A 26573-nucleotide genomic window follows, 5' to 3' on the forward strand; every position below is an offset into this window, starting at 1 on the left:
TAGCTGATTCATGGCTAAGTTTAGAAAATGAAACTGTGACGTCTCTGTCTGGATTTACGTACGTCTCAGTAAGTGTCTTTGCTTTTGGATGGTGTTGCTGATTTGTAAAGGAGCACTATTAAATTGGCTTAAAGAAAAGAAAGCAAATAATTCTAAATACAAGACTGAAGCTAAATGCAGGTTCACACACTCTGGGAAATATTCAGCGTTAAACTGATATCTGACCTTAAAGTCAGTTTAAGTTTGTTAATATAAACATATCTTCAGAGTCATCAATATTAAGCATAATAATTTTACTGTAACTGGGTTGCCTGAAAGTCGCTAAATTTATGTTACAACATTTGTTAGCAAGAAAATTGGCTTGGTAGAGGATAAAAGTTTTTGAATGAACACTTTAGAAATAATTATGTTTTAGCTTTTCTAGGTTTTAAGAGTTGAGGATTCTATCTGAAATATATAGGTAAAGCTACTAGAAATAATAACAGAAGCATTTTAATATACAACAGGAAAGTAGGATGTGTATTTTCAGTAAAGAAGTTAGGAGGAATAAAAATCACACTTCATTAAGAGAAGTGTTCCCCCTCGCTTCTCTTCAAGCAACTCTTTCCGTAACTTTGAAACATCTTAAAAGATTCACTTAGGTTTAAGGAACCATATCTCAGAGATAGAGAACTCCCTCTCTCTGCCCTCTAACCACCTGTTCCCATCACTCTATCACTCCATGGAACTGGACTCCCAGGGCCAAGGGCAGGCAGACATTCTTGATGGCTTGCTATGCTGTTTTCTCAGCAGATCTGAGCCTCCTCGATTCTCTAGGATGTTGTGTCAGGATGTTCACCAGTTTGGTCAGAAGCTGGTCCGTAGGCGGCGGCTGGAGCCCAGGGAGGAGTCTGAGAGGGGCAGGGCCCACTGTCTGAACACAGTAGACCTGACAGCTCTGGGTGTGAGCTGTACCCTAGGAGCTGGCGTGTACATCGTGGTTGGAGAAGTGGCTGTGTACGAAGCGGGACCAGCGATCGTCATCTGCTTCTTGCTGGCCGGCCTGTCAACTCTTTTGTCTGGGCTCTGCTACGCGGAGTTGGTGGCCCGGGTACCACGCTCCGGTTCTGCGTATCTCTATAGCTACGTCACCATGGGAGAACTGTGTGCCTTCATCATTGGCTGGAACCTCATCCTGTCTTTTGTCATCGGTGAGACGGTGGGGTGGGGGAAGGTGTGGGGCTTAAGATCAGGAAATTCAGAGCAGGTATTTGAGTCCTCACTGATTCATGAGAACTTCGTTAATCCACCTTGAGGGGGGGCTTGGGTAACGTGGCAGGAAACCCTTATAACTGTATTCTAGTTAGGTCAGCTCTGCTCTCCTTAAATGACTGAACTAAGAACTGAGCAGGAAAAGGAACTGAAAGGAGTGGGTGATAAGGAGGCATGTCCCCCAGGCCCTTCCCCTCACCATACTGAAGTCTCTGCTCCGCTGTTTCCTTTGTGGGATTTTTGTTTACAATTCAACTTAAATTGTCACCCTCATTTCCCGGTCCTCTAGGTCCCACTTCCCTGTTATAGTTTTTAGCCTCATATTAATCTCCTCCTAACATATTAAATAGTTGACCTGTTTTGTGAATCATCTGGGTCTACTCTGAGCACCAGGTTGCTTGAGTAACATCCAACTCTTTGCGATCCCATGGACTGTAGCCCACCAGGCTCCTCTGTCCATGGGATTCTCCAGGCAAGAACACTGAAGTGGGTTGCCATTTCCCACCACTGAGGATCTCCCCAACCCAGGGATTGAACCTGTATCTCTTACGTCTCCTGCATTGGCGGGCAGCTTCTTCACCATTAGTGCCGCTTGCGAAGGGTGTACCCTCTCCACTCTATAAAAGAGAACTTTGTAAGATTAGGTATTTCGTCTGTTTTTCACCTCCCCTCCCCCCAGAACGTCCCATGGTACATGATAAGGGTTCAGTTTCTCTTTGTCAGTGAGTGTTCTCTTGCTGCTGCAGGCACCGCCAGTGAGGCCAAGGCCTGGAGCATCGCCTTCGACAGTCTCATTGGGAACCACATCTCTCAGGCGTTCCAGGGAACTTTCTCTCCATATATGCCCTACTCCCTGGCCAGGCATCCAGACTTTTTTGCCCTGCTCCTGGTGCTGCTGCTCACAGGTGAGACAGGGCTCAGAGATAGAACGGGAAGAGTGGGATGTGGAGGGGGAGTTGGGGTAAAGAAAGCTTGGAGTTCCAGAATGGTGGGATAATTCAGTTCAGTCGCTCAGTCATGTCCAGCTCTTTGAGACCCCATGAAACGCAGCACGCCAGGCCTCCCTATTCATCACCAACTCCCAGAGTTTGCCCAAACTCATGTCCATTGAGTTGGTGATGCCATCCAGCCATCTCATCCTCTGTCATCCCCTTCTCCTCCTGCCCTCAATCTTTCCCAGCATCGGGATCTTTTCCAATGAGTCAGCTCTTCACATCAGGTAGGACTGGAGTGAACTGAGATAGGAGAGACAAGAAGCCAAGATACAAACCACTGGTTTTCACCCTTGGCACTACTGACATTCTGGGCACTACATCATTCTTCAATGTCAGGGAGCTGTCTTATTCATTGTGAATTTTCTTTTCAGTCATTGTCAGCTGTTGATTAGCACCCTCAGTCTTTACTTACTAGATAACAGCAATGCCCACCAGCCAAATTATGACAATCGGAATGCCTCAAGATATTGCCAAGCCTCTTCAGAGACAAAATCATCCCCACCTGATAATCATTTACTTTAGGCCTACAAGTTTCTTCCCTGTACTGAGACTGAAGATATTTGTTTATTTGAGTGGAAATTCCTACAAAATAAAATTAATCATTTACCATATCCCCGCAGATTTTTTTGCGATATAATTGAGATTGTTATAACAATAACAATCTGTCGCTAAGTCGCATTCAACTCTTTGCGACCCCATGAACTGAAGTACACCAGGCTTCCCTGTCCTTCACTATCTCCCTGAGTTTGCTCAAACTCATGTGCATTGAGTTGATGATGCCATCCAACCATCTTATTCTCTGTTATCCCCTTCTCCTCCTGCCTTCAGTCTTTCCCAGCATTAGCATCTTTTCCAATGAGTTGGTTCTTCATATCAGGTGGCCAAACTATTGGAGATTTAGCTTCAACATCCATCCTTCCAATGAATATTCAGGGCTGATTTCCTTTAGGACTGACTGGCTTGATCTCGTTGCTGTCCAGGGAGCTCTCAAGAGTCTTCTCCAGCAGCACAGTTTGAAAGCATCAACTCTTTGGTGCTTAGGCTTCTTTATGGTTCAACTCTCACTTTGATACATAACTACTGGAAAAACTGCAACTTTGTTTACAGACCTTTGTTGGCAAAGTGATGTCTCTGCTTTTTAAGGTGCTGTCTAGGCTTGTAGCTTGTCTTAATTGAGATACAGTATTACATAATTTTAACATGTATCAAGTAATGTTGATTGATGTGTTTATTGTGAGATGATCACCACAATAAGAAATTAGCCATCTTTTGGTAACGATAACCCTGTATGTGAGATGGCAAAAGAGACACAGATGTATAGAACAGACTTTTGGATTCTGCGGAAGAGGGAGAGGGTGGGATGGTTTGGGAGAATGGCATTGAAACATGTATAATATCATGTAAGAAACGAATTGCCAGTCTAGGTTCGATGCAGGATACAGGATGCTTGGGGCTGGTGCACTGGGATGACCCAGAGAGATGGTACGGGGAGGGAGGTGGGAGGGGTGTTCAGGATTGGGAACTCATGTACACCCGTGGTGGATTCATGTTGATGTATGGCAAAACCAATACAGTATTGTAAAGTAAAATTAAAAAAAACGAAATTAGCCATCTTAATGTGTACCATCCAGTGGCACTTAGTAAACTCACAGTGTCGTGCAAACATCTCCTCCATGCAGCTCCAAACATCTTCATCACTACAGAAGGAACCCCTGTGCCTGCTGAGCAGTCACTGCCTACCTTTCACCCACCCATAAACCCCAGTCTATGACAACCACTAGTTTTCTTTGTATGTCTACGGATTTAGTTATTGTGGATGCCTCATATTCCATCTTTCCACAGGACTACTGGTTCTGGGACTTCAAGAATCAGTCATGCTTAACAAAGTGTTTGCATTCTTGAACCTTGCTATTCTCATCTTCATCATCGTCTCTGGCTTCATTAAGGGAGACCTGCACAACTGGAACCTCACAGAACAGGACTACACGTTGAACACATCTGCACCCACTGACACCTCGAGGTTAGGGGAGTCCTCTTGGCTGAATAATGTCTATGTGTGTGATACGCACAGCTGGGAACGTGGTGGGGACCAAAGGTATTGGGGCTGATGAATCCGATGGTGGAGTCATGGAGTCCAGGAGTTGTGATAGTAACTGAGGATACAAGTAGAGATGGCTGAACTCACTTCACCCATGTTCTTCCTCATTCATTCTCTCATCACAGCTTGGGTCCTCTGGGTGCTGGAGGGTTTACACCTTTTGGCATTGAAGGGATTCTCCATGGAATAGCAACGTGTGTCTATGCTTTTGATGGCTTTGATGTCATTGCTACTACAGGTAACGTGGTCACTGTGTTTCTTATCAAGGGTCTGGACATAGGGATTGGAAGAAGTCTAGACTGCGTTTGGAGGTGGGTAATTGGATTTTGTGGTTTCATTCCAGTGTGTTTACTGACCTAATACTCCACCCATTTCGCAGGAGTAGAAGCCAGAAATCCTCAGCTTTCCATCCCCATTAGCATCATGGTCACGATCTTCATCTGCTTTTTGGTGTATGTTGGTGGCTCAGCAGCACTCACCCTCATGGTGCCCTACTACCAGATTCATCCTGAGAGCCTCCTGCCACAGGCTTTCCTCGGTGTTGGGTGGGGCCCTCTAAGATGTGTCCTGGCTGCCCTCACCATCTGCGCTCTTTCATCCAGGTCAGTGTCAAAGCTTTTTCTCCACCCTCTGTCAGATTATCAGACATCATAGCTTCGGATTGAGAAACAGCTTACCCCATGTAGACTAGGGAGCAGAAACCCCAGCCTCTCATGCTTCTCCCCTTCCTCCCACGTGCCCACTTTCTCTCCCAGCCTCCTGGGCACTATGTTCCCTATGTTTCGTGTGATCTACACAATGGCAGAGGATGGGCTCCTTTTCAGGAGACTTGCCCAAATCCATGCCCGCACACGAACTGCCATCTGGACCATCTTGGCTTCTGGAAGTCTTGCAGGTGAATAAACAAAACTTGTTTGATCAGTTTTCTTAACTTGCATATTTCCACTATCTCACTCTCTCCCCCTGCCTTGTTTGTGCCCTGATTTTAGCGGTCATGGCACTACTCTTAGAGCTCACTGATCTTGCGGACCTCATGTCAACTGGGACCCTGCTCGATTACTCCCTGGTGGCCTTTTCTGCGCTTGTCCTCAGGTAAGACCCCACAACACGCTGACTGAGGCTCTTTGACTGGTGGGGACTGATGCGAACATGATCCTCTTCTGCCTTCACCCTGCCTTCAAAATGACCAACGATCATTGATTTGGGAAAGAGATGGAATCATCTGGGTGATGTTGGATGAGTAGGGGATACTATTAATACTGCCTTGATATTTCTAATTCAGGTATCAGCCAGAACAGAATTTAAGCCAGAATGAGACAGCAGAAGAGGAAATAGATATTCCTCAGCTGGAAGCAAGACCTTTACAATCTGTACCTGAAGCAGAAAATTCAAGGATTCTGAAGACTCTGTGGTTCCCTCCCAGCACCATCCCCACTCGGAAATCTGGGCGGATTGTCTACGGATGTGCCTTCCTGCTTGGTGAGCAGTGGGGTTTCTCTTTGGCTGTATTCTAAATTTGACAGTATGGGGAGGGCAGTGTGTTTTGGGCAGTTGAGGAGGAATCTTGGAGAGATAATGGCCCTTCCTAAGGTGGGCAGTTTTGAGATGGGTGTGACCCAAGGGCCTGATGTCTTTGTCTTCTGGGTCCAGCCTGTTCTCCTCTACCTTGACCTTGCAGTTCTCCTGCTGATGGTCCTGAGCCTGATCCTGGCCCTGTTGACCAGCCGTGTATTCTCTGGACTCTCAGTGTACATGACAGTGGCTGTGCTGCTGCTGCTCATCATTGGGGTCACAGTCATCATCTGGAGGCAGCCCCAGAACCCCTCTCCTCTTCACTGCAAGGTAAGTGACCTTATGTATCCAAGCTTTCCACCTTGAGGAATGAAGGCTGCCTGCTCTGACATCTAAATGCTCTAGGCTGGATCAGGAGTTGCTCCCAGAGGGAAGCTGCTAAAACCAATTGACCCTTCCCTGATCCACACTCAACGCTTTACACGCACAATCTCAGTAGGCGCTGAACACACAGCCTGCATTGAACTGGACCCTTCCTGCCCACCTGGAGTAGGGTCCCCCTTTCAGACATCTGGGGTGTGTTCAGGGATGAATTGACTTTGTCCACAGGTGCTTTATTGGCCCATCCTCCCACTGGTGAGCATCTTTGTCAACGTTTACTTGATGATGCAGATGAACACTAGGACCTGGGTCCAGTTTGGCCTCTGGATGGGGATTGGTGAGTGTCTTTCTTGGAAACTGAGGTCCCCTGAGTGACTGAACCCAAGTGTCTTCCTATTACCTCTCCCCTAAACTGTCAGACATGACAGAAGGCAGAGGACACCTGCTGGGCTTTCGTAAGTGAGGAGAGCTCCTACTGTCCCCTCTCACTGTCTCATCTCCCTACTAGGATCTGCTGTATACTTTGGATTTGGGATCCGACACAGCCTGGGGGAGAATGATGATCAACAGCCGCCGGCCTCCAGTCCCCACATGCTTGACGGAAACATCCCTGGTGATGAATCTTCTTAACCACAGGACATAGACGCTGTGTGGAATCCCTCCAGACTCAGAAGTATCTTCCAGTTCAAGTGGCACTTTGAGCCTCTATGGAGCCTGAAGGTGACATGCATTTACAGCCATGTGCTTATTGCCAGCAGACAAATGACTTTACTATTGAATAATTTTGAAGTAAACTTTTCAAAGCAAAATATATATTCAGAAAGGCACATGCTTCATAAGTGAGCCTCAAGGTGAATTTTCACAAAGAAAGTACAACAGAATAACCATCAACCAGAGAAAGTACTAAAATATTAATGGGTGTATAAGAAGCACCTTCTTGTGTCTATTTCCACTGAAAACACAGAGATTGTGACCTGGGAAGGAAATGCAGGTAAGTATATTTCCTGTCCAGGGTTATACTTTAAACATTAGGACATAAATAGGTTGGAAGTAAAAGGAAGGGGACAAACACGTTGTACAAACAGTAACACAAGAATGCTAGGGCAGCTACCTTATTAAAGAACAAAGTAGAGTTTAAGAAAAAGAGAGTAACAGATAAAGTGGATCGTTGAGTAATGATAAAGGGAAACGCTCATTTTAATCTCTTCCCCCAGCTTACTGAGATGTAGTGAAACATCGTCCAAATGATCATTTCTCTTTACTCTTCTGTGGTAGAACATTAGAGTTGCACAAGAGAGTTGATGAGAAAAAGTTCTTAATTGCAAAAACAACAAGGACACCTGCATTGCTAGAGGAAGGGGAATGGGATGGGGAGTCATAATTGGTTGATAAATGCTTCCAGTTGGGTGAAGCTGAAAGATGGAAAACGAACCTGTGAAACAAGATGAAAAGTGGTTGCTGCAGAACAGAATGCTCGAAACTGAGGTCATGGACTTGCATGATGTCGGTGATAATGATATAGAGGGTTGTTTGTGGGAATGAACAACTGAAGTAGAGTAAAAGGGGGATGGAAGTCAAGAAACTAAGCAGCAAAATTATCAGGTGGATTAAAGAATAAATGCAGGAAGATTAGCAGAATTAGAGATATCACTATCTAGCGAGTTCTAATGAAATTATTGGCTGAGAAATTAATGGGGACTGAAGCTGTCAGGTGAAACTTTGATGGAGGAGGTTGACATCACCTGATTGTCATTCTTCCCTTACTGATGTGGGACACCCAGGTCCTGTGCTACCCCATGAGCCGTGATAAGCAGTACAGAACCCTTCCTGGAACATAGCCTTGATGACAAACTGCATCAGAATACAATCAAGCCTCTAGAGCGACTCCCAGCTCAGAGCAGATATAAAGGATAGATTCACATTTCAACTGAAAATGCAATCAGCCAAAACCAGAATGTGGGTAATTCTCCAGGAAAGCAAATGGTGCATTTTTATAACTATTAAATGGTATGGGGAGTTCCCTGGTGGTCTAGTCATTAGGACTCCGTTTTTCCCCTGCAGGCTGTGCGAGTTCTGTCCCAATTGGGGGAACTAAGATCCCACAAGCTGCACAGTGCAACCAATAAAATAAGTGATGTGACCCAAATTGGAGACTTATTCATTAATCAAATATGATTACCCATACAGGTATACACTGGGAATATTGCTGGTTGGGTCCAGATGACCCAATTTTAAAAAATGGCAATAAAAGGAGTCATACACAAATTTTTTAGTTTCCCCATGCGTCTAAAAGTCACGTTTTTAAAAAGTTACATTATGCTATGCTCTACTCAGTGTGCAATAGCATTTTGTTTTTTAAAAAATGTACACCCCTTGATTTAAAAATATTTTTTCTAAAATATGGTAGACACCAATTGATAACACAGTGGTCACAAATCAGTTTAAACATGCAATATTTGTAAAAAGTGAAGCATGTGTGTACATGTGAATATGTCTATACGTAGTAAAATATGTATAATTAAATGCATAAAATATGTATCTATATAAGATATATGTATTAAAATATATTTTTAAATGTTCACGGTTTCTATGAAATTCACTGCATTTAGGTGTCTTGTATTTTTATGTGCTAAATCTCTCCACCTCTTGGTCTCTTTGTACGCTCTCTGTGTTCTAATCACCTCTTCTTATGAGGATATCAGTCATATTGGGTTAGGGCCAACTCTAATGACCTCATTTAGATTTAGCTACCTCTTTAAGGCCCTCTCACCAAATACAGTCACATTCTGTGGTCCTGGGGGTTAGGGTTTCAACAGAGGAATTTGAGAATGGGGAAATACACTCAACTCACAACACTTTTGACCACCATTTTCTCCCTAGCAGCTGAAACAGTGTCTGAAATGCAGAAAATGTTCAATTATATTTGATGAGATATATAATAAAAGAATCACATGTACATGTAATATTTTATGTGCCCCAAAACAGAGAAAATTTTATTTTTCAGATGATATCAAGGGAATGAACAGTATTTGCTTGAAATACAATATTTTGTGAAACTAATTAAAATGGAAAATAAGAATTTAAAGCTATGTCTAATCTATGAGCTTTGGTTTTTTTGGTAGTCCTGTGTGAATATGAGAGCTGGACCATAAAGAAGGCTGAGCACCAAAGAATTGAACTTTGGTGATTTTGAACTGTGGTGCTGGAGAAGACTCTTAAGAGTCCCTTGAAGTGAAGTGAAGTTGCTCAGTCGTGTCCGACTCTTTGCGACCCCATGGACTGCAGCCCACCAGGCTCCTCTGTCCATGCAATTTTCCAGGCAAGAGTACTGGAGTGGGTTGCCATTTCCTCCTCCAGGGTATCTTCCTGACCCAGGGATCGAACCCAGATCTCCCGCATTGTAGCCAGATGCTTTTACCATCTGAGCCACTAGGGAAGTGAGTCCCTTAGACAGCAAGAAATTCAAGCCAGTCAATCCTAAAGAAAATCATTCATTGGAATATTCATTGGAAGGGCTGGTGCTGAAGCTCAAACTGCAATACTTTGACCACCTGATGTGAAGAACAGACTCATTGGAAAAGACCCTGATGCTGGGAAAGATTGAGGGCAGGAGTAGGAGGGGGTGGCAGAGGGTGAAATGGTTAGACTGCATCACCGACTCAATGGACAGGAGTTTGAGCAAACTCCAGGAGACAGTGAAGGACAGGGATGCCTGGCATGCTGCAGTTCATGGAGTTGCAAAGAGCTGGATATGACTTCGTGGATGAATGTAACAACAACAAACTCCTAATTGGTGCTGAGCTGGGCTTAAGGGTTCCCCACAATTGAGTGTCTCAGGTCTCAAGCAGATTGTGCAAGTCATGTAAATAAAACTGGGAGGGAGGAGGATTGAGAGTTGGGTCCCCGGTTTTATAGCCCCTCCTTTTCAGGGTTCTTGATGATCAAATGAATCTGTGTCCACAGAAGCAATCAATAAAGAACCTACCATAGGGATAGAAAAAGAATTAATTTGAACCAAACTGAGGGCTATAGTTGGGAAGGCAGCCTCTCAGAGAGCTCTGAGGAACTGCTCTGCTGAAGCATTGTTTCCAGCATCCTCTTACACCTCATCCAAACAAAGCTCACACATCAACATGACAGGGCGAATTCCTTCCAGATTTCAAGAGAGACAGGCTTAGCACACAGACAGCGAGACAGCAGGACCCTGGTGTCTGGGACGGGAACCTTATCTTGGAGGGAGTGTTAACATGGACACCATGGAAAGGGAGTTACTCATTCTTATCTTCCAAACAGACTCTCTTTACCGCAATGGTCAAAGCAAATGAGCTGTGAGGGCTGGACAGGCTGTCTCAGCTCACACACAGTTCAAGATGAACCATAAGAAAAAATGACTTCATACCTCAGTATGTGACTATTTCTCCATCACAAGCAGACAAAAATCTATATGATCCAGCCATTCTACTTCTGAAAGAGAAAGTGTTAGTCACTCACTAGTGTCTGACTCTTTGCAATGCCATGGACTATATTCCGCCTGGCTCCTCTGTCCCTGGAATTCTCCAGGCAAGAACACTAGAGTAGGTAGCCATTCCCTTCTCCGGGGGATCTTCCTGACCCAGGGATCAAATCTGGGTATTCCCACATTACAGGCAGATTCTTTACTGTCTGAGCCACCAGGGAAGCTCACTCTACTTCCAAGGCTTTACCAACAGAATTGAAAGCACACTCTGGAAGAGGTATTTGTACACTCATTTTCATAGCAGCATTATTCGCAAAACTAAAACATGAAACAACCCAAGTGCCCATTGACCAACATATGAATAAGACAATGTGGTAGGTCCAAATAATAGAGTGCTATTTATCCTTGAAAAGGGAGGGCATTCCAACAGATGCTACAACATGAAAGAACTTGGTGGACATTTACTAAGCTAAATTAACCTGGCAGGAAATGACAAATATTCTGATTCAACTTAAATGAAGTATCCGGAGTAGTCAGATTCATAGACACAGAGAGGAGGAGGGTGATTGCCAGGAATTGGGAAAGGAGAAAGGGGGAATTATTGTTGAACGGGAACAGAGTTGAACTTTTGCGAGATGAAAACAGCCCTGGAGTTTGGTTGCACCAAATGTGAATGTACTTAACACGACCCAAAATGCAAATATATTTCACACGACTAGACACTTAAAGGTGGTTAAAATGGTCAATTTTATGTTATAGGTATTTTGCCACAATGAAAAAATACCTCTCAGAACCTCCTCCTAAGGGTAACCACGTAAGTGTCAAGAGCTGATAGCAACACTGCTCCCCGCCCGCCCAGCGCCATCTCCACCCCAACAACCCAGGGGTGAGGACCATCTTCTGTGCTCAGGACTCCCGCTTCGGTTCTTGGAGAGGTCTCAGCTCCAGCCCCACATGAGTTACCCTCAGCCTCCCTGCCTGACCCAGTGCTCCAGGCTCTGCTCCAAGGATCCAGTAAGTCTGGGGTCACCCTCTTCTGTGGGAGACTAGGCTCTGAGTTCACATCCTCCCAAAGAGACCTCTGCAATCCCAGGGTGCAGGGGTCAGCCCGGCTCCAGCCTTAGGGTGGAGAGACCCGTTTTCTAGATGAAAGCAGAAGGAAATGAGAACTCAGTTTCTGTGTGTGTGTGTGTGTGTGTGTGTGTGTGTGTGTGTGTGTGTGAAGAGGTGGTGTGGGGGAGATTGCATTAGTGTCTGGAGTCTCTAGATGTGTTTGTTGAGTGGTGTTCAAACAATAAACATTACACTTACGTAGAGTTTATGATACGTGGACCCCTGGATTCAGTCTCCTCTATACTGTGGGATCTCCGTATTTTCTGGTCCTTCATCTGGGACTTGAACATTCTCAGTTTCCTTGGGAAGACTGTGGTGAGTTATGTTAAATCAGACGAGCTAATGTGTGTGTGTGTGTATGCTTAGTCGCTCAGTCGTGTCCATCTCTTTGCAACCCCATGCACTGTAGCCTGCAGGTTACTCTGTCCATGGGCATTCTTCAGGCCAGAATATTGGAGTGGGTTGCCATTTCATCCTCCAGGGGATCTTCCCAACCCAGGGATTAAACCCAGGTCTCCTGCATTGCAGGCAAATTTTTTACTGTCTGAGCCACTCGAGAAGACCAGAAATACTGGAGTGGGTAGCCTGTCCCTCTGCCAGGGGATCTTCCTGACCCAGGAGTTGAACTGGGATCTCCTGTATGCAGGCAGATTCTTTATCAGCTGAGCTACCAGGGGAGCCCAGAAGCTAGTAAGTAGTACTATAGGTGGATTTGAACCAGGAGAGCTGGTTGAATTCAATACAAAAATCACTACCTTCATCCGCTCAGCTCATACCAAGTAAGCATCTACTGTGCCAAGTTCTGTGTTGGCAGCTTTTGCTTCTGTGGGGCAGAAACCTTTTCTTTCCAGGCTCTTTGCCCAGTCTAATAATCAAATTGACATAAGTCAGATGAACAAGTTTAATTTGCTATGTATTGGAACCTGATAAAAACTCAAAGGCACAAAGACAGTCAGGCAGGTGAGGCTTATACACTCCACTAAGTGAAGGAAGAAGGGTAGGTAGGAACCTGGGGCTTCAAACAAGAGGAAGAGAACCCACAGGAAAGATGGCAAGAGTCAACACTTGGTGAACAAATGTTTGCTATTCCATGCAGGCAAGTCTTTCTGAGATAAAAATGTATTTTTGGTAATAGCTCTCGTCTAGGTATAGGCCCCTAAACTACATTATGTTGAGCAGTTAAGGGGAGTGGCAAGGAGTTTCAGTCTGCTGGGTCTTCATCGCCTTCAGCTCAAAACTATCCATATTCCAAAGGGGCACAATTGGGGGGAGATGCAATCCACTCCACTTTTCCACTAACTCTTAAAAAGTAACTTAAAATTAATGACTGTGCGGCCTCCTTGTTGCTGCGTGTAGGCTTTCTCTAATTGCGGTGATCAGAATTACTCTCTAGTTTTGGTGCGCAGGCTTCTCATTGTGGTGACTTCTCCTGTTGCAGAGGATGGGCTCAAGGCACAGAGGCTCAGTAGTTGAGGCTCGCAGGGTCCAGAGCACAGGCTCAGTAGTCATGGTGCACTGGTTTAGTTGCCCCTCAGCATGTGGAATCTTCCTGGGCCATGTCCTCTGCGTTGGCAGGTAGATTCTTAAACACTGTGCCACCAAGGAAGTCCCTTCCAGTAACTTTGAAACTTGTTAAAAGGCTTCTTTATGTTTGAAGAAACCAACGCTCAGAGATGGAGAACTTGCCCGAAGTGTCCTTTCACCATCTGCCCCCCATCACTCCATTGCTCCACGGAATTGGACTCCCGGGGCCAAGGGCCAATGGACATTCTTCATGACTTGGTGTCTTCCTTCCTCAGCAGATCACAGCTCCTCAACTTCACCTAGGATGCAGTGTCAGGACCCCCGCCAGTGTGGTCAGAAGCTGATCCGCAGGCAGCCCCTGGAGCCCAGGGAGGAGTCTGAGATTCTCGTGAGCCGTCATCTGAACATCCTCCACCTGGTGGTCTTGGGTGTGGGCAGCACCCTGGGGGTTGGCGTGTACATCGTGGTTGGAGAGGTGGCCCTGTTCGTCGCTGGACCAGCAATCATCATCTCTTTCTTGGTGGCGGCCCTGTCTTCTGTGTTGTCTGGGCTCTGCTATGCTGAGTTTGGGACACGGATAAAGTGGACCAGTTCTGCGTATCATTATAGCTACATCAGCGTGGGAGAACTGTGGGCTTTCATCGCTGGCTGGAACCTCATACTGTCCTATGTCTTTGGTGAGATGATGGCTGGAGAAGGTGTGGGGTTGAAGACCAGGAAACCAGGAGTGGGATTTGTTCTTCAGTCATTCATGAGCACTTTATCATCCACTTTGTGAGGCGAGGAGAGTAATAGTGTTAGGAAAACTCCACAGCTTCATTCTACTCAGCTCTCCCCTGCTTTCCTTAAATGATAGACCAAGAACCCAGAGGAAAGGGAACCGTGGGGAGTGGGTGAGAAGGAGGCATGGCCCACAGGCTCATTCCCTCACCATACTGAAGTCTCTGCTCTGCTTTTGCCTTCATGGAGTTTCCATTAGCACTGGATTTAAAATTTTAATCCTTATCTCCCAGACCTCTTGTTCCCTCTTCCCTGTTTTCTTGCATAACATTGATCTCCCACTAAAACACTTAATAACTGACCCAGTTTGTGAATCATCTGGGTCTACCCTCCCCACTTCATGAAAATAAATTGTTTGACATTTGGCATTTTGTAAATTTCCTCCCCAGATGCATCCCATGGTGCATAGAGGGATTCAATTCACGTTTATCAATGAATGTTTCTTCTCCTGCTGCAGCCACTGCAAGCGTGTCCAAGGCCTGGAGCTACACCTTTGATGGCCTGATCGGGAACCACATCTCTCAGGCATTACAGAGAGCCTTCTCTCAGTACATGCCCGACTACCTGGCCCGCTACCCAGACTTCATCGCCCTGGCTGTGGTGCTGCTGCTCACAGGTGAGATAGGGGTCCAAATTAGGATGGGAAGAGAGGGGTGTGGCGGAGGAGCTGAAAGGCTTGGGGTGGCAGAATCACGGGGTATTAGGACTTGGAATAAAGGTCTGAGATGTGGCTTCCCTGGTGGCTCAGTGGTAAAGAACCTACTTGGCAATGTAGAAGGCGTAGTTTCAACCCCTGGGTCAGGAGGGTCCCCTGGAGGAGGAGATGGCAACCCACTCCAGTGTTCTTGCTAGGAAAATCCATGGACAGAGGAGCCTGGTGGACTGCATCCATGGGGTCGCAAAGGGTTGGATGCAACTGAGCAACTGAGCATACAGGGACAATCCATCCACCAAGAAGGGTCTGGGGTATGAGAGACAGGAAGGCAAGACACAGACTGTTGCTTCCCACTCTTGGAACTACTGACCTTCTAGACGGGAACAGCCTTCAGTATTGGGGGCTGTCCTGTCCATTGTTGCTGTCGTCAGTTCCTAAGTCAGGGCCAGCTTTTTGTGACTCCATGGACTACAGGCTTCCCTGTCCTTCACCATCTCCCAAAGTTCACTCAAACTCATGTCCATTGAGCCAGTGATGCCATCCAACCATCTCATCCTCTGTTGCCCTCTTCTTTTGCCTTCAATCTTTCCCAGCACCAGGGTCTTTTCCAATGAGTTGGCTCTTCAAATTGTAGGACTTTCTTAATTTATATATCTGGCAATTTATCATTGAGCGTTCCTGAACTTTCCTCACTAGATACCATGCCTATTTAGATACTATGCCTATCTCCCAAGTAGTGACAATGACCATCAAAATGTCTCCAGACGTTGGCAAACATCCCTAGGGCACAAAATCAACCCCCATTGAGAATCAATTTACTTGGACAAGTTTCTTCCTCTGTATTGAGACCAAAGGTGTGTTTTTAATTAGGAAATAATTCACATAGCATAAAATTAACCATTTTACTATCTTCAGTTTTATTGAGATATAATTGGCATGCAACATTGTGCAAGTTTAAGGTGTTAGGTGTATATACTGTGAGATGGTTACCACCTCACAATAAAATTAACCTTCCGAAAGTATACAATACCGTGGCACTAAGCACATTCACAATGTTGTACAACCATCACCTCCATGTAGTTCCAGACATATACAACAAAGGAACCCCTGCACCCACTGAGCAGTCACTGTCCACCCATGTGTCCCAATCCCACAACCTCCAGCCCCTGGTAAACACCGGCCTGCTTTCTGTCTCCATGGATTTTGCTATTCTGGACATCTCATATTCCATTTTCCCCACAGGGGCACTTGCTCTGGGAGCGCGTGAGTCACTTCTGGTTACCAGAGTGTTCACAGGCATCAACGTCTTGGTTCTCATCTTCATCATCCTCTCTGGCTTCTTTAAGGGAGACCTGCACAACTGGAAGCTCACAGAACAGGACTACACATCCATCACACCTGGATCGGGTGGCATTTCTAGGTTAGGGTGGTACCCTTGACCTTAGTAATGCATGGGCTGAGGGTGCAGAGCTGGGACTAAAAGACCTGGGCTGATGGATCCAAATGTTGGGAGTCTGGAGCCCAGGACTTGTGGTATTAACTGAGGATTCCCGTAGAGACGGCTGAACACACCTCACCCATGTTCTTCCTCGTTCCTTCTCTCACCATAGCTTGGGTCCTCTGGGCTCTGGAGGATTTGTGCCATTTGGCCTTGGTGGAATTCTCCGTGGAGCAGCGATATGTTTCTATGCACTTGTTGGTTTTGATGCCATTGTCACTAAAGGTAACATGGTCATTGTGTGTCCCCTCAGGGGTTTGGGGACAGATTGGGCTGCCCCTTGGGCACAGGGGTGGGTAGAAGGTTAGGCTTATTTTCATGGTACAAGAAAGAGAGGGATTTTGTGGTTTCACTCCAGTGTGCTTTCCTGACCCAGCACCTTCATCAATGTTGCAGAGCAAGAAGCCCTGAACCCTCGTCGTTCCATCCCCTGGAGCATCTTGATCACCATCTTCATCTGCTTTCTGGCGTACTCTGGAGTCTCGGCCGCGCTCACCCTCATGGTGCCCTACTACCTGATTCACCCTGAGAGCCCCTTGCCGCAGGCTTTTCTCTACATCGGCTGGGACGTTGCCAGATATGTCGTGGCTGTTACCACCCTCTGTGCTCTCACATCCAGGTCAGTATCATGGTCTTCTCCTCGTCTACGGTCAGATGCTCAGGTTGCCAACAATTTGGGATAGAGAGACAAGAGATAAAGACACCTTACACCCTGTAGACCAGAAAGCAGATGCCCCAGTCTGTCCTCGTGTTCCTCTTTTTGCTTCCAGGCTCCAGAGCATCTTCTTCCCCATACCCAAGGTGATCAGGGATATGGCACATGATGGGCTCCTTTTCCAGAAACTTGCCAGTGTCTTCGCTCGTACAAGAACCCCCATCATGGCCATCATGTCTTCTGGAAATATCGCAGGTGGATAACGAAACCCACTCCTTCTTTGGTCAACTTCCTTAGCTTGGGTATTTCCTCCAGTTTTTCCCTCCCTCCACCATCTTGTTTTGCCTTCATTCTAGGGCTCTTGGCATTGCTCTTCAAGTTCAGTGACCTTGTGGACCTCATGTCAATTGGGAATTTGCTTGTTTACTCCCTGGTGTCTTTCTCTGTGCTTGTCCTCAGGTGAGACTCCACTGCACCTTGACTGGGGTCTCAGACTCGTGGGGATTGATGGGGAGGTAATCATCGTCTGCCTTCATAAATTGAAGTGAATGAAAGTCGCTTAGTCATGTCTGACTTTTTGCAACCCCATGGACTTTACAGCCCATGGAATTTTCCAGACCAGAATACTGGAATGGGTAGCCTTTCCCTTCTCCAGGGATCTTCCCAACCCAGGAATCAAATCCAGACCTCAACATTGCAAACACCTTTTAAATGTCTTTTTCTAAATCTGCCTTCAAGCCACCTTCTAAATGTCCTTCTATGCTTAAGGCAAGAGAGAGGTGGAACAGGCTGCCTAATGTTGGATGAGTAAGGGCTGCTGTTAACACTGCCTTAATATCTGTAATTCAGGTACCAACCAGAACAGACTTTAAGCAAGAAGAAGCAAATTGATATTTCAAGACATGAAGCAAGTCCTTCAGAACCTGTACCTGAAGCAACAACCTCAAGGATTCTGAAGACTCTGTGGTTCCCTACCAGCACCACCCCCACTCTGAAATCTGGCCAGATTGTCTATGGTTGTACCTCCCTGCTTGGTGAGCAGTGGAATTTCTCTTTGGTCATATTCTGAGACTGACAGGAGGTGGTGGGAGTGTGTATTTTGTCAGTTGAGGAGTCTTGGAAATACGATGGCCCTTCCTGAGGTGGGCAGCCTGGGGTGGGGGGGGCGCGGTGAGCCAAGGTCCTGACGTCTTTGGCTTCTTGAGTCAGCCTGTTCTCCACCTTGACCCTTGCAGTTCTCCTGCTGACCATCCTGAGTGTGATCCTGGCCCAGTGGTCCAGCCAGGTGTTCTCTGGAGACCCCGTGCTCACAACAGTGGCTGTGCTGCTGCTGCTGCTCATCACAGGGGTCACGGTCATCATCTGGAGGCAGCCCAAGGACCCAGTTCCTGAGTACTTCAAGGTAGGTGACCTTATGTGCCTAAACTGTTCACCTTGAATGAATGAAGTCTGCAGGCTTTGAAGTCTAAATATCCTTTGCTGCCCTAAAGAATATAAGTTGCTAAAATAAACAGACCCTTCCCTGATCCACACTCAGTGCTTTACATACACAATCTCAGTAGGCGCTGAATGCACAGCCTGAAAAGGACTGGAGCCTCCCACCCATGTAGGGTAGGGTCTCCCTTTCAGACATCTGGGGTGTGTTCAGAAATTAACTGACTCTGCCCACAGGTCCCTGCTCTGCCTGTCCTCCCACTGGTGAGCATCTTTGTGAACGTTTACTTGATGATGTTGATGACTCCGAGGACTTGGACCCAATTTGGCATCTGGAATGCCATTGGTAAGTAGCTTTCTGGGATAAAGAGGCCTCTTGGGTGACTGAACCCAATCCTGTTCCCACCACCTCTCCCCTAAACTGTGTCAGATGCCATAATAGGAGCCCATTTTGCATTTGTAAGTGAGGAGAAGCCCTACTTTCCCTTCTCATTGTCTCATTTCTCTACTAGGATTTCTCATATACTTTGGATATGGGATCCGACACAGCCTGGCAGGGAACAATCATCAACAGCCACCAGCCACCACCTCCCAGACTTGACAAAAACATCCCTGATGCTGAGCCATCTTAACCACAGGAAGTAGATGCTGTGTGGAATCCCTCTGTGTCCTAAAGGATCTTCTGTTTCAAGGGGCACTGTGATCTCTATGGACTGTGAAGGCGGATGCACTTAGACCCTTGTATTTTATTGTTCATGGACACAGTGACTGTAACATTGCATAAATGTTAAATAAACTTTTTAAAATTTTGTCAAGTGCAGCAAGATGAATTTTTACAAAAAACTACAATGTAAGCAGCAACCAGAAGAAATAAAATACTCACCTGCACGTAAGAAACTCCTCCTCCTGCCTCTTTCCAGTAAAAACACCAGGGACTCCCACATGGGAAGGAAATTCAGGTAACAGTATATGTGTCCAGTATTGCACTTGAAATATTAGGACACAAATATATTGGAAGTAAAACAGAAAGAACAGATACATTGTGCCAACAGTAACACGAGAAAGCTAGCACAGCTGCGTCAATATCAGACAAAGCTGACCTTAAGGAAAAGAGAGTGATAACAGAAAAAGTGGATACTTTCATAATGACAAAGGGATATGCTCATTCGTGCCTTTCCTCTGGCGTTATTGAGATATAGTGTCAATAGTGAAAATAATCATTTTTCTTGACATTTCTGTCTCAGGCTCTTAAAGCTGCACAGTAGAATTAATTAGAAAAAATTCTTAACTGGGAAAAAAATCTGCACTGACAGAGGTGGGTCAAGGGTTTGTTGATAAATGTTGGGTGGAACTGAAAAATAGGAAGTGAAACTGAAAAGACAAGTTTGGCTGTTGCAGGACAGAATGCTTGAAATGGAGATTATGAACAATGAAGACAGCGGTTATAATGAAGTAGAGGATTGGTTGTGGGGTTGAGCAACTGAAATAGAGTGAAGGGGGGATGAAAGTCAGGAAACTGAGTAGCGGGCTTCCCTGGTCTCAGTGGTAAAGAATCTGCCTGCCAATGCAGGAGACACAGGTTCGATCCCTGGTCCAGCAAGATCCCACACGCCATGGAGCAACTAAGCCCCTGGGCCACAACTACTGAGCCTGTGCTCTACTGCCCATGAGTTGCAACTATTGAAGCCTGCATGCCCTAGAACCTGAGCTCTGAAACAAGGAAAACCACCACAATGAGAAGCCTGTGCACGGCAACTGCAGAAAAGCCCATGCAGCAACATAGACCCAGACATCCAATAATAAATAAACAAAATAATAATTTTAAAAAGAAACTGAGTAGCAAGTTATTAGGTGAATTAAAACTAGATGGAACAGGGGACTTGCCTAGTGGTCCAGTGGTTAAGAATCCACGCTCCAATGCAGAAGACATGAGTTTGATTCCTGGTCAGGGAACTAAGATCCCATATGCTGGGGGAGGGGGGGAGGAGGTGACTGAGCCTGCCCACCCCTGCTAGAGAGAAGCCTGCCTGCCGCAGGGAGAGTCTTCACACCACAATGAAGGACCCCAGGTGCCACAGCTGAGACCTGGAGCAGCCAAATAAGAAAAATAGTAAGTATATTTTTTAAACTAGATGGAGGAGGTTGAACAGAAGTAAGAAAATCACCAAACTGAGAGCCATGATGAAATTAAAGGCGTAGGATCCAAGTAACGGAGATGAAACTGTTGGGAAAACTTTGATGGAAGAGGTTGACCTCACCTGAGTATCACCCTTCCCTTACTTCCGGGACAACCGGATATCCGGTGCTACTCCAAGTGCTGTGATAGGCAAGACTCGGTGAAAAGCTGTCTCACAATGCAGTCAAGCCTCCAGATCAACCACCAGCTCATAGTGGTCAGGAGGGACAGATTCACATTTCAAGTGAAAGCGCCATTAACTGAAACCAGAACGTGGGTAATTCTCCAGGAAAGAAACTGGTGCATTTTCATAACTATTGAACCAGGGGAATTCCCTGGTGGTCTGGTCATTAGCGCTCCATGCTTCCACTGCAGGGATTGCGGGTTCTGTCCCTTATGGGTGAACTAAGATCCCACAAGCTGCACAGCGCAACCAACAAAATAAAATAAGTGATATGACCCAAACTGGAGATTCATTCGTTAATCAAATACTATCACCCACACAAGCATACTTTGGAAATATCTCTGGTTGAGTCCAGACAACCCAATAAAAAGAACTGGCAATAAACGGAGTCATATACAAATTTTTTAGTTTCCCTGTGCATGTAAAAGGCATGTCATACTACACTCTACTCAGTATGCAAGAGCATCCTGTAGAAAAATAATGTACATACCTTGATTTTTAAGTATTTTTTAAAATGTGGTAAACATTAACTTCAGTGGCCACAAATCTTCAATTTGCAAAAAAAAAAAAAAGAAAGGAAAAAAAAGAACCATTATCTGGAAAGCACACAAAAAACAAGTTATGGCTGTACTTGTGATTGTATCTCTACATAGTAAGATATGGAAGTATATATGTAAAATCAACATGCATAAAATACGTATCTATCTAGGACATACGTATTAAATATATTTTTTATTGTTCTCTGTTTCTATGAAATTCACTATATGTAGGTGTCTTGTATCTATATTTGCTAAATCTCTCACCTCTTCGTTTCTGTGTATACTCCCTGCGTTCTAATCCTCTTCTTATGAAGACATCAGTCATACTGAGTTAGGGTCCATTCTAGTGACCTCGTTTAAGTTTACTTACGTCTTTCAGGCCCAATGACGAATACAGTCACAGTCTGTGGTTCCTGGGGATTAGGACTTCAACATATGAGTTTGAGAGCAGGGATATGGATTCAGCCCATCACACTTTTGACACTGTTTTCTTCCCAGCAGCCAAAATAGTGTCTGGAATACAGAAAGTGTTCAACTATATTTGATGAGATATGTGACAAAAGGCACATGTACATATAATACTTTATGTGCTCCCAAACAGAGAAAATTTTATTTAGAAGTTGTTATCAAGGGGAAGGCATGGTATTTGTTTGGGAAAAAAATATTTGTGAAACTAATTGAAAAGAAAATGAGAGTTTAAAGCTAGGTCTAATCTATGAGCTATGGTCTTTCCAGTAAATCATGTACGAATGTGAGAGTTGGACCATAAAGAAGGCTGAGCACCAAAGAATTAATGCTTTCAAATTGTGGTGCTGGAGAAGACTCTTGAGAGTCCTTTGAACTGCAAAGAGATCAAGCCAGTTCATCCTAAAGGAAATCAGTCCTGAATATTCATTGGAAGGACTGATGCTGAAGCTGAAACGCCAATACTCTGGCCACTTGATGCGAAGAACTGAATCCTTAGAAAAGACCCTGATGCTGAGAAAGACTGAAGACAGGAGGAAAAGGGGATGACAGAGGATGAGATGGTTAGATGGCATCACTGACTCGATGGACATGAGTTTTAGCAAGCTCCAGGAGATGGTGATGGACAGGGAAGTCTGGCATGCTGCAGTCCAAGGGGTCACAGAGTCGGCCACAACTAAGCATGCATGCAACACAACACATGATGAAAGAATCCCATGTAAATAAAAAGCTCTTACAGATCAGCTGATCAAAAAACATGTTGATCTGTAAGATCAACATTAAAAAGCTCTTTAGTTCAGTTCAGTTCAGTTCAGTTCAGTCGCTAAGTCGTGTCCGACTCTGCGACCCCATGAATTGCAGCATGCCCGGCCTCTCTGTCCATTACCAACTTCCAGGGTTCACTCAAACTCACGTCCATCGAGTCGGTGATGCCATCCAGCCATCTCATCCTCTGTCGTCCCCTTCTCCTCCTGTCCTCAATCCTTCCCAGCATCAGAGTCTCTTCCAATGAGTCAACTCTTCGCATGAGTGGCCAAAGTACTGGAGTTTCAGCTTTAGCATCATTCCTTCCAAAGAACACCCAGGACTGATCTCCTTTAGAATGGACTGGTTGGATCTCCTTGTAGTCCAAGGGACTCTCAAGAGTCTTCTCCAACACTACAGTTCAAAAGCATCACTTCTTCGGTGCTCAGCTTTCTTCACAGTCCAACTCTCACATCCATACTTGACCACAGGAAAAACCATAGCCTTCACTAGACGGACCTTTGTTGGCAAAGTAATGTCTCTGCTTTCGAATATGCTATCTAGGTTGGTCATAACTTTCCTTCCAAACAGTAAGCGTCTCTTAATTTCATGGCTGCAATCAGCACCGGCAGTGATTTTGGAGCCCCCAAATAATAAAGTCTGACACTGTTTCCACGGTTTCCCCATCTATTTCCCATGAAGTGATGGGACCGGATGCCATGATCTTCGTTTTCTGAATGTTGAGCTTTAAGCCAACTTTTTCACTCTCCTCTTTCACTTTCATTAAGAGGCTTTTTAGTTCCTCTTCACTTTCTGCCATAAGGGTGGTGTCATCTGCATATCTGAGGTGATTGATATTTCTCCCAGCAGTCTTGATTCCACCTTGTGTTTCTTCCAGTCCAGCATTTCTCATGATGTACTCTGCAAAGAAGTTAAATAAGCAGGGTGACAATATACAGCCTTGACGTACTCCTTTTCCTCTTTGGAACCAGTCTATTATTCCATGTCCAGTTCTAACTGTTGCTTCTTGACCTGCATATAGGTTTCTCAAGAGGCAGGTCAGGTGGTCTGGTATTCCCATCTCTTTCAGAATTTTCCACAGTTGATTGTGATCAAAGGCTTTGGCATAGTCAATAAAGCAGAAATAGATGTTTCTCTGGAACTCTCTTGCTTTTTCCATGATCCAGCAGATGTTGGCAATTTGATTTCTGATTCCTCTGCCTTTTCTAAAACAAGCTTGAACATCTGGAAGTTCACAGTTCATGTATTGCTGAAGCCTGGCTTGGAGAATTTTGAGCATTACTTTACTAGCATGTGAGATGAGTGCAATTGTGCGGTAGTTTGAGCATTCTTTGGCATTGCCTTTCTTTGGGATTGGAATGAAAACTGATCTTTTCCAGATCAACAACAACAAAATATCCCGTGTACATAAAAGGCTCTTACTGATCAACATTTCTTCTGGGCAAAAGAAATGATTAGACCTTTTTTCAAGGTGGAAATGCAGATGGCCAACAGACACATAAAAACAGGCACATGCTCTGTTGAAGCATGGTTTCCAGCACAGTCTTATACCTCATCCAAACAAAGCACATACATCAACATGACAGGGTGTGTTCCTTCAAGGTTTCAAAAGAGACAGCCTTAGTGCAGAGACAGCGAGACAGCAGTTCCCTGGTGTCTGGTAAGGGAACTTTATCTCACAGGGAGTGTTAACATGGAGGCCATGAGAAGGGAGCTATTCATCCTTATCTTCAAAACAGACGCTCTTTACCTCAGTGGTTAAAGCAGATGAGCTGTGAGGGTTGGACAGGCAGTCTTAATTCACATGCAGTTCAGGCTGAACCATGGATAAGCCAAAATGACTTCTCCATTCCTCAATATGTGAACATCTTCTCCATCACAAGCAGAAAAAAATCTTAAAACCATATGATCCAGCAATTCCACCTCTGAACCTATACCCAGAAGAGTTGAAAGCATACTGTGGAAGAGATATTTTTACACTCATGTTCATAACAGCATTATTCACAATAGCTAAAACATGAAAGCAACCCAAGTGTCCAGTGACCATTAAATGGATGAGCCAGTGTGGTAGGTACCCATAATGGAGTGTTATTCAGTATTTAGCTCAGATGGTAAAGAATCCACCTGCCAATGCAGGAGACCTGGGTTTGATCCCTGGATATGGAAGATCTCCCTGGAGAAGGGGATGGCAACCCACTCCAGTATTCTTGCCCGGAGAATCCCATGGACAGACTATGGGGTTGCAAAGAGACGAACATGACTGAGTGACTAACACACACACAAACACACAAGAACTTCCCCAGTGGCACAATGGATAAGAATCCTCCTGCCAGTGCAGGGGACACGGGTCTGATCCCTGGTCCAGGAAAATTCCTCATGCTGTGGGGCAATCTCAGGCCACGAGCAGCAACCACTGAAGCCCATGCACCACAACAAGAGAAGCCGCTGCAATGAAAGGTGCATGACTGCAACTAGAGAGTAGATCCACTCACTGCAACTAGAGAAAGCCCACGTGCAGAGCAAAGATCTAACAACCCCCAAAATAAATCAGTTGTTTTTTTAATGGTAAAAATATGCATAAATCTAGCAGACATTGTACTGAATAAAATAAGCCTGACAGGAAAGAACAGATATTGAATGATTCCACTTAAATGAAGTACCTATAGTGGTCAGATTCATAGAGGCAGAAAAAGGAACAGTGATTGCCAGGAACTGGGAAAGGAGAAAAGGGGAATTGTTTAATGGGAATGGAGTTTCAGTTTTGCCAGACGAAAAAAGCTCTGGAGTTTGGCTGCACAGAATGTGAATGTACTTAACGTAACTGAACTGTACTCTTAAAATGGTAAATAATATGTTATGGGTACTTTACCACAATTTAAAAAAAAAAAAACCTCTCAGAACCACCTCCTGAGGGTAACCACATAAGTGTCAAGAGCTGATAGCAACACTGTTCCCCACCCACTCAACCCCATCCGCACCCCACATCCCAGGGGTAAAGGCTGTCTTCTGTGCTCAGGACTCCCCGCTTCGGTTCTTGGAGATGGCTCAGCTCCAGCCCCACACGGCTTAACCTCAGCCTCCCTGACTGACCCAGTGCTCCAGGCTCTGCTCCAAGGATCCAGTAAGTCTCAGGTCACCCTCTCCTGTAGGAGACTGGGCGATGGGTTCACATCTTCCTAAAGAGACCTTGGCAACCCCAGAGTGCAGGGGGTCAGCCCAGCTCCTGACTGAGGATAGAGAGACCCATTTTCTAGATGAAAGCTGGGAGCTGTTGTGTTTGTGTGAGAATCGGTTGGGATTTAATCAGTTCCTGGAGATTCTAAGACTTTTTTTTTTTTAATTTATTATTAACTAGAGGATAATTTCTTTACTATGTTGTGTCAGTTTCTGCCATCTAACAGCACGAAACAATCATGAGTATACATATATCCCCTCCCTCTTGAACCTCCCTCCCACCCACCCCCCATCCCACCCCTCTAGGTCATCACAGAGCACCAGGTTGAGCCCCCCGTGTTTTACAGCAGGTTCCCACTGGCTACCTATCTCACATATGGTGGTGTATATATGTCTACACTACTCTCTCAACCCGTTCCACTCTCCTTCCTCTGCTGTGCCCACAAGTCTGTTCTCTATGTCTGTGCCTCTATTCCTGCCCTGCAAATACTTTCATGAGTACCATTTTTCTAGATTCCATATATATGTATGTTAATATATGACATTTGTCTTCTCTTCCTGACTTACTTCACTCTGTATAACAGGCTCTAGGTTCATCCACCTCAGTTTAAATGAACTAAGACTCTTCTGACTAGTGCTCAAACAATATCAAAGATTCCCCTTGTATAGGGCTTATGGTGTGTGGACCACTGACGTCAGTCCCCTGTATAGTGTTGATCACTGTATCTGCAGGTTTCTCCTCTATGGATGCCCAGGTGGCTGTAAGGGACTTGAGCACCCATGGATTTTGGTATCTGGGAGGAGGGCTGTATGGTGATTTATATTAAAGTAAGTCACCATTGGGTTTGTTAACCCAATGTAAAGCTGGCTCTATTATTTATTATTGGCAGTAATTTTAAAATATGGTGGTAAATTATA

The 26573-nt window shown here is 45.2% G+C and overlaps 2 protein-coding genes across 2 annotated transcripts; both read left to right on the forward strand.

The window, feature by feature from the left end:
* LOC102170172 (cationic amino acid transporter 3-like) lies at positions 818–8724 on the forward strand. The gene is made up of 11 exons (XM_005692926.2): positions 818–1190; positions 1998–2156; positions 4089–4266; positions 4470–4582; positions 4724–4946; positions 5100–5239; positions 5334–5436; positions 5627–5823; positions 6023–6186; positions 6466–6574; positions 6746–8724. The coding sequence occupies exons 1-11, from the start codon at positions 818–820 to the stop codon at positions 6865–6867; spliced, it is 1881 nt and encodes a 626-aa protein (XP_005692983.2). The 3' UTR covers positions 6868–8724.
* On the forward strand, positions 11576–19162 carry LOC102173224 (cationic amino acid transporter 3-like). The gene is made up of 12 exons (XM_013971643.2): positions 11576–11707; positions 13606–14007; positions 14568–14726; positions 16008–16185; positions 16376–16488; positions 16660–16882; positions 17034–17173; positions 17275–17377; positions 17768–17952; positions 18154–18320; positions 18590–18698; positions 18865–19162. The coding sequence occupies exons 2-12, from the start codon at positions 13635–13637 to the stop codon at positions 18951–18953; spliced, it is 1839 nt and encodes a 612-aa protein (XP_013827097.2). The 5' UTR covers positions 11576–11707; positions 13606–13634; the 3' UTR covers positions 18954–19162.

This window comes from Capra hircus, chromosome 18 (assembly GCF_001704415.2).
Source record: "Capra hircus breed San Clemente chromosome 18, ASM170441v1, whole genome shotgun sequence".
Taxonomy (NCBI): Eukaryota; Metazoa; Chordata; class Mammalia; order Artiodactyla; family Bovidae; genus Capra; species Capra hircus.

Coding starts and splice junctions, on each gene's coding strand:
- LOC102170172 (XM_005692926.2), top strand. CDS start 818: ATGTTGTGTCAGGATGTTCACCAGTTTGGTCAGAAGCTGGTCCGTAGG. Junction 5,240..5,333: donor GGCTTCTGGAAGTCTTGCAG/GTGAATAAACAA, acceptor CCCTGATTTTAG/CGGTCATGGCACTACTCTTA. Junction 5,824..6,022: donor CGGATGTGCCTTCCTGCTTG/GTGAGCAGTGGG, acceptor TTGACCTTGCAG/TTCTCCTGCTGATGGTCCTG.
- LOC102173224 (XM_013971643.2), top strand. CDS start 13,635: ATGCAGTGTCAGGACCCCCGCCAGTGTGGTCAGAAGCTGATCCGCAGG. Junction 16,489..16,659: donor TGATGCCATTGTCACTAAAG/GTAACATGGTCA, acceptor TCAATGTTGCAG/AGCAAGAAGCCCTGAACCCT. Junction 17,953..18,153: donor TGGTTGTACCTCCCTGCTTG/GTGAGCAGTGGA, acceptor TGACCCTTGCAG/TTCTCCTGCTGACCATCCTG.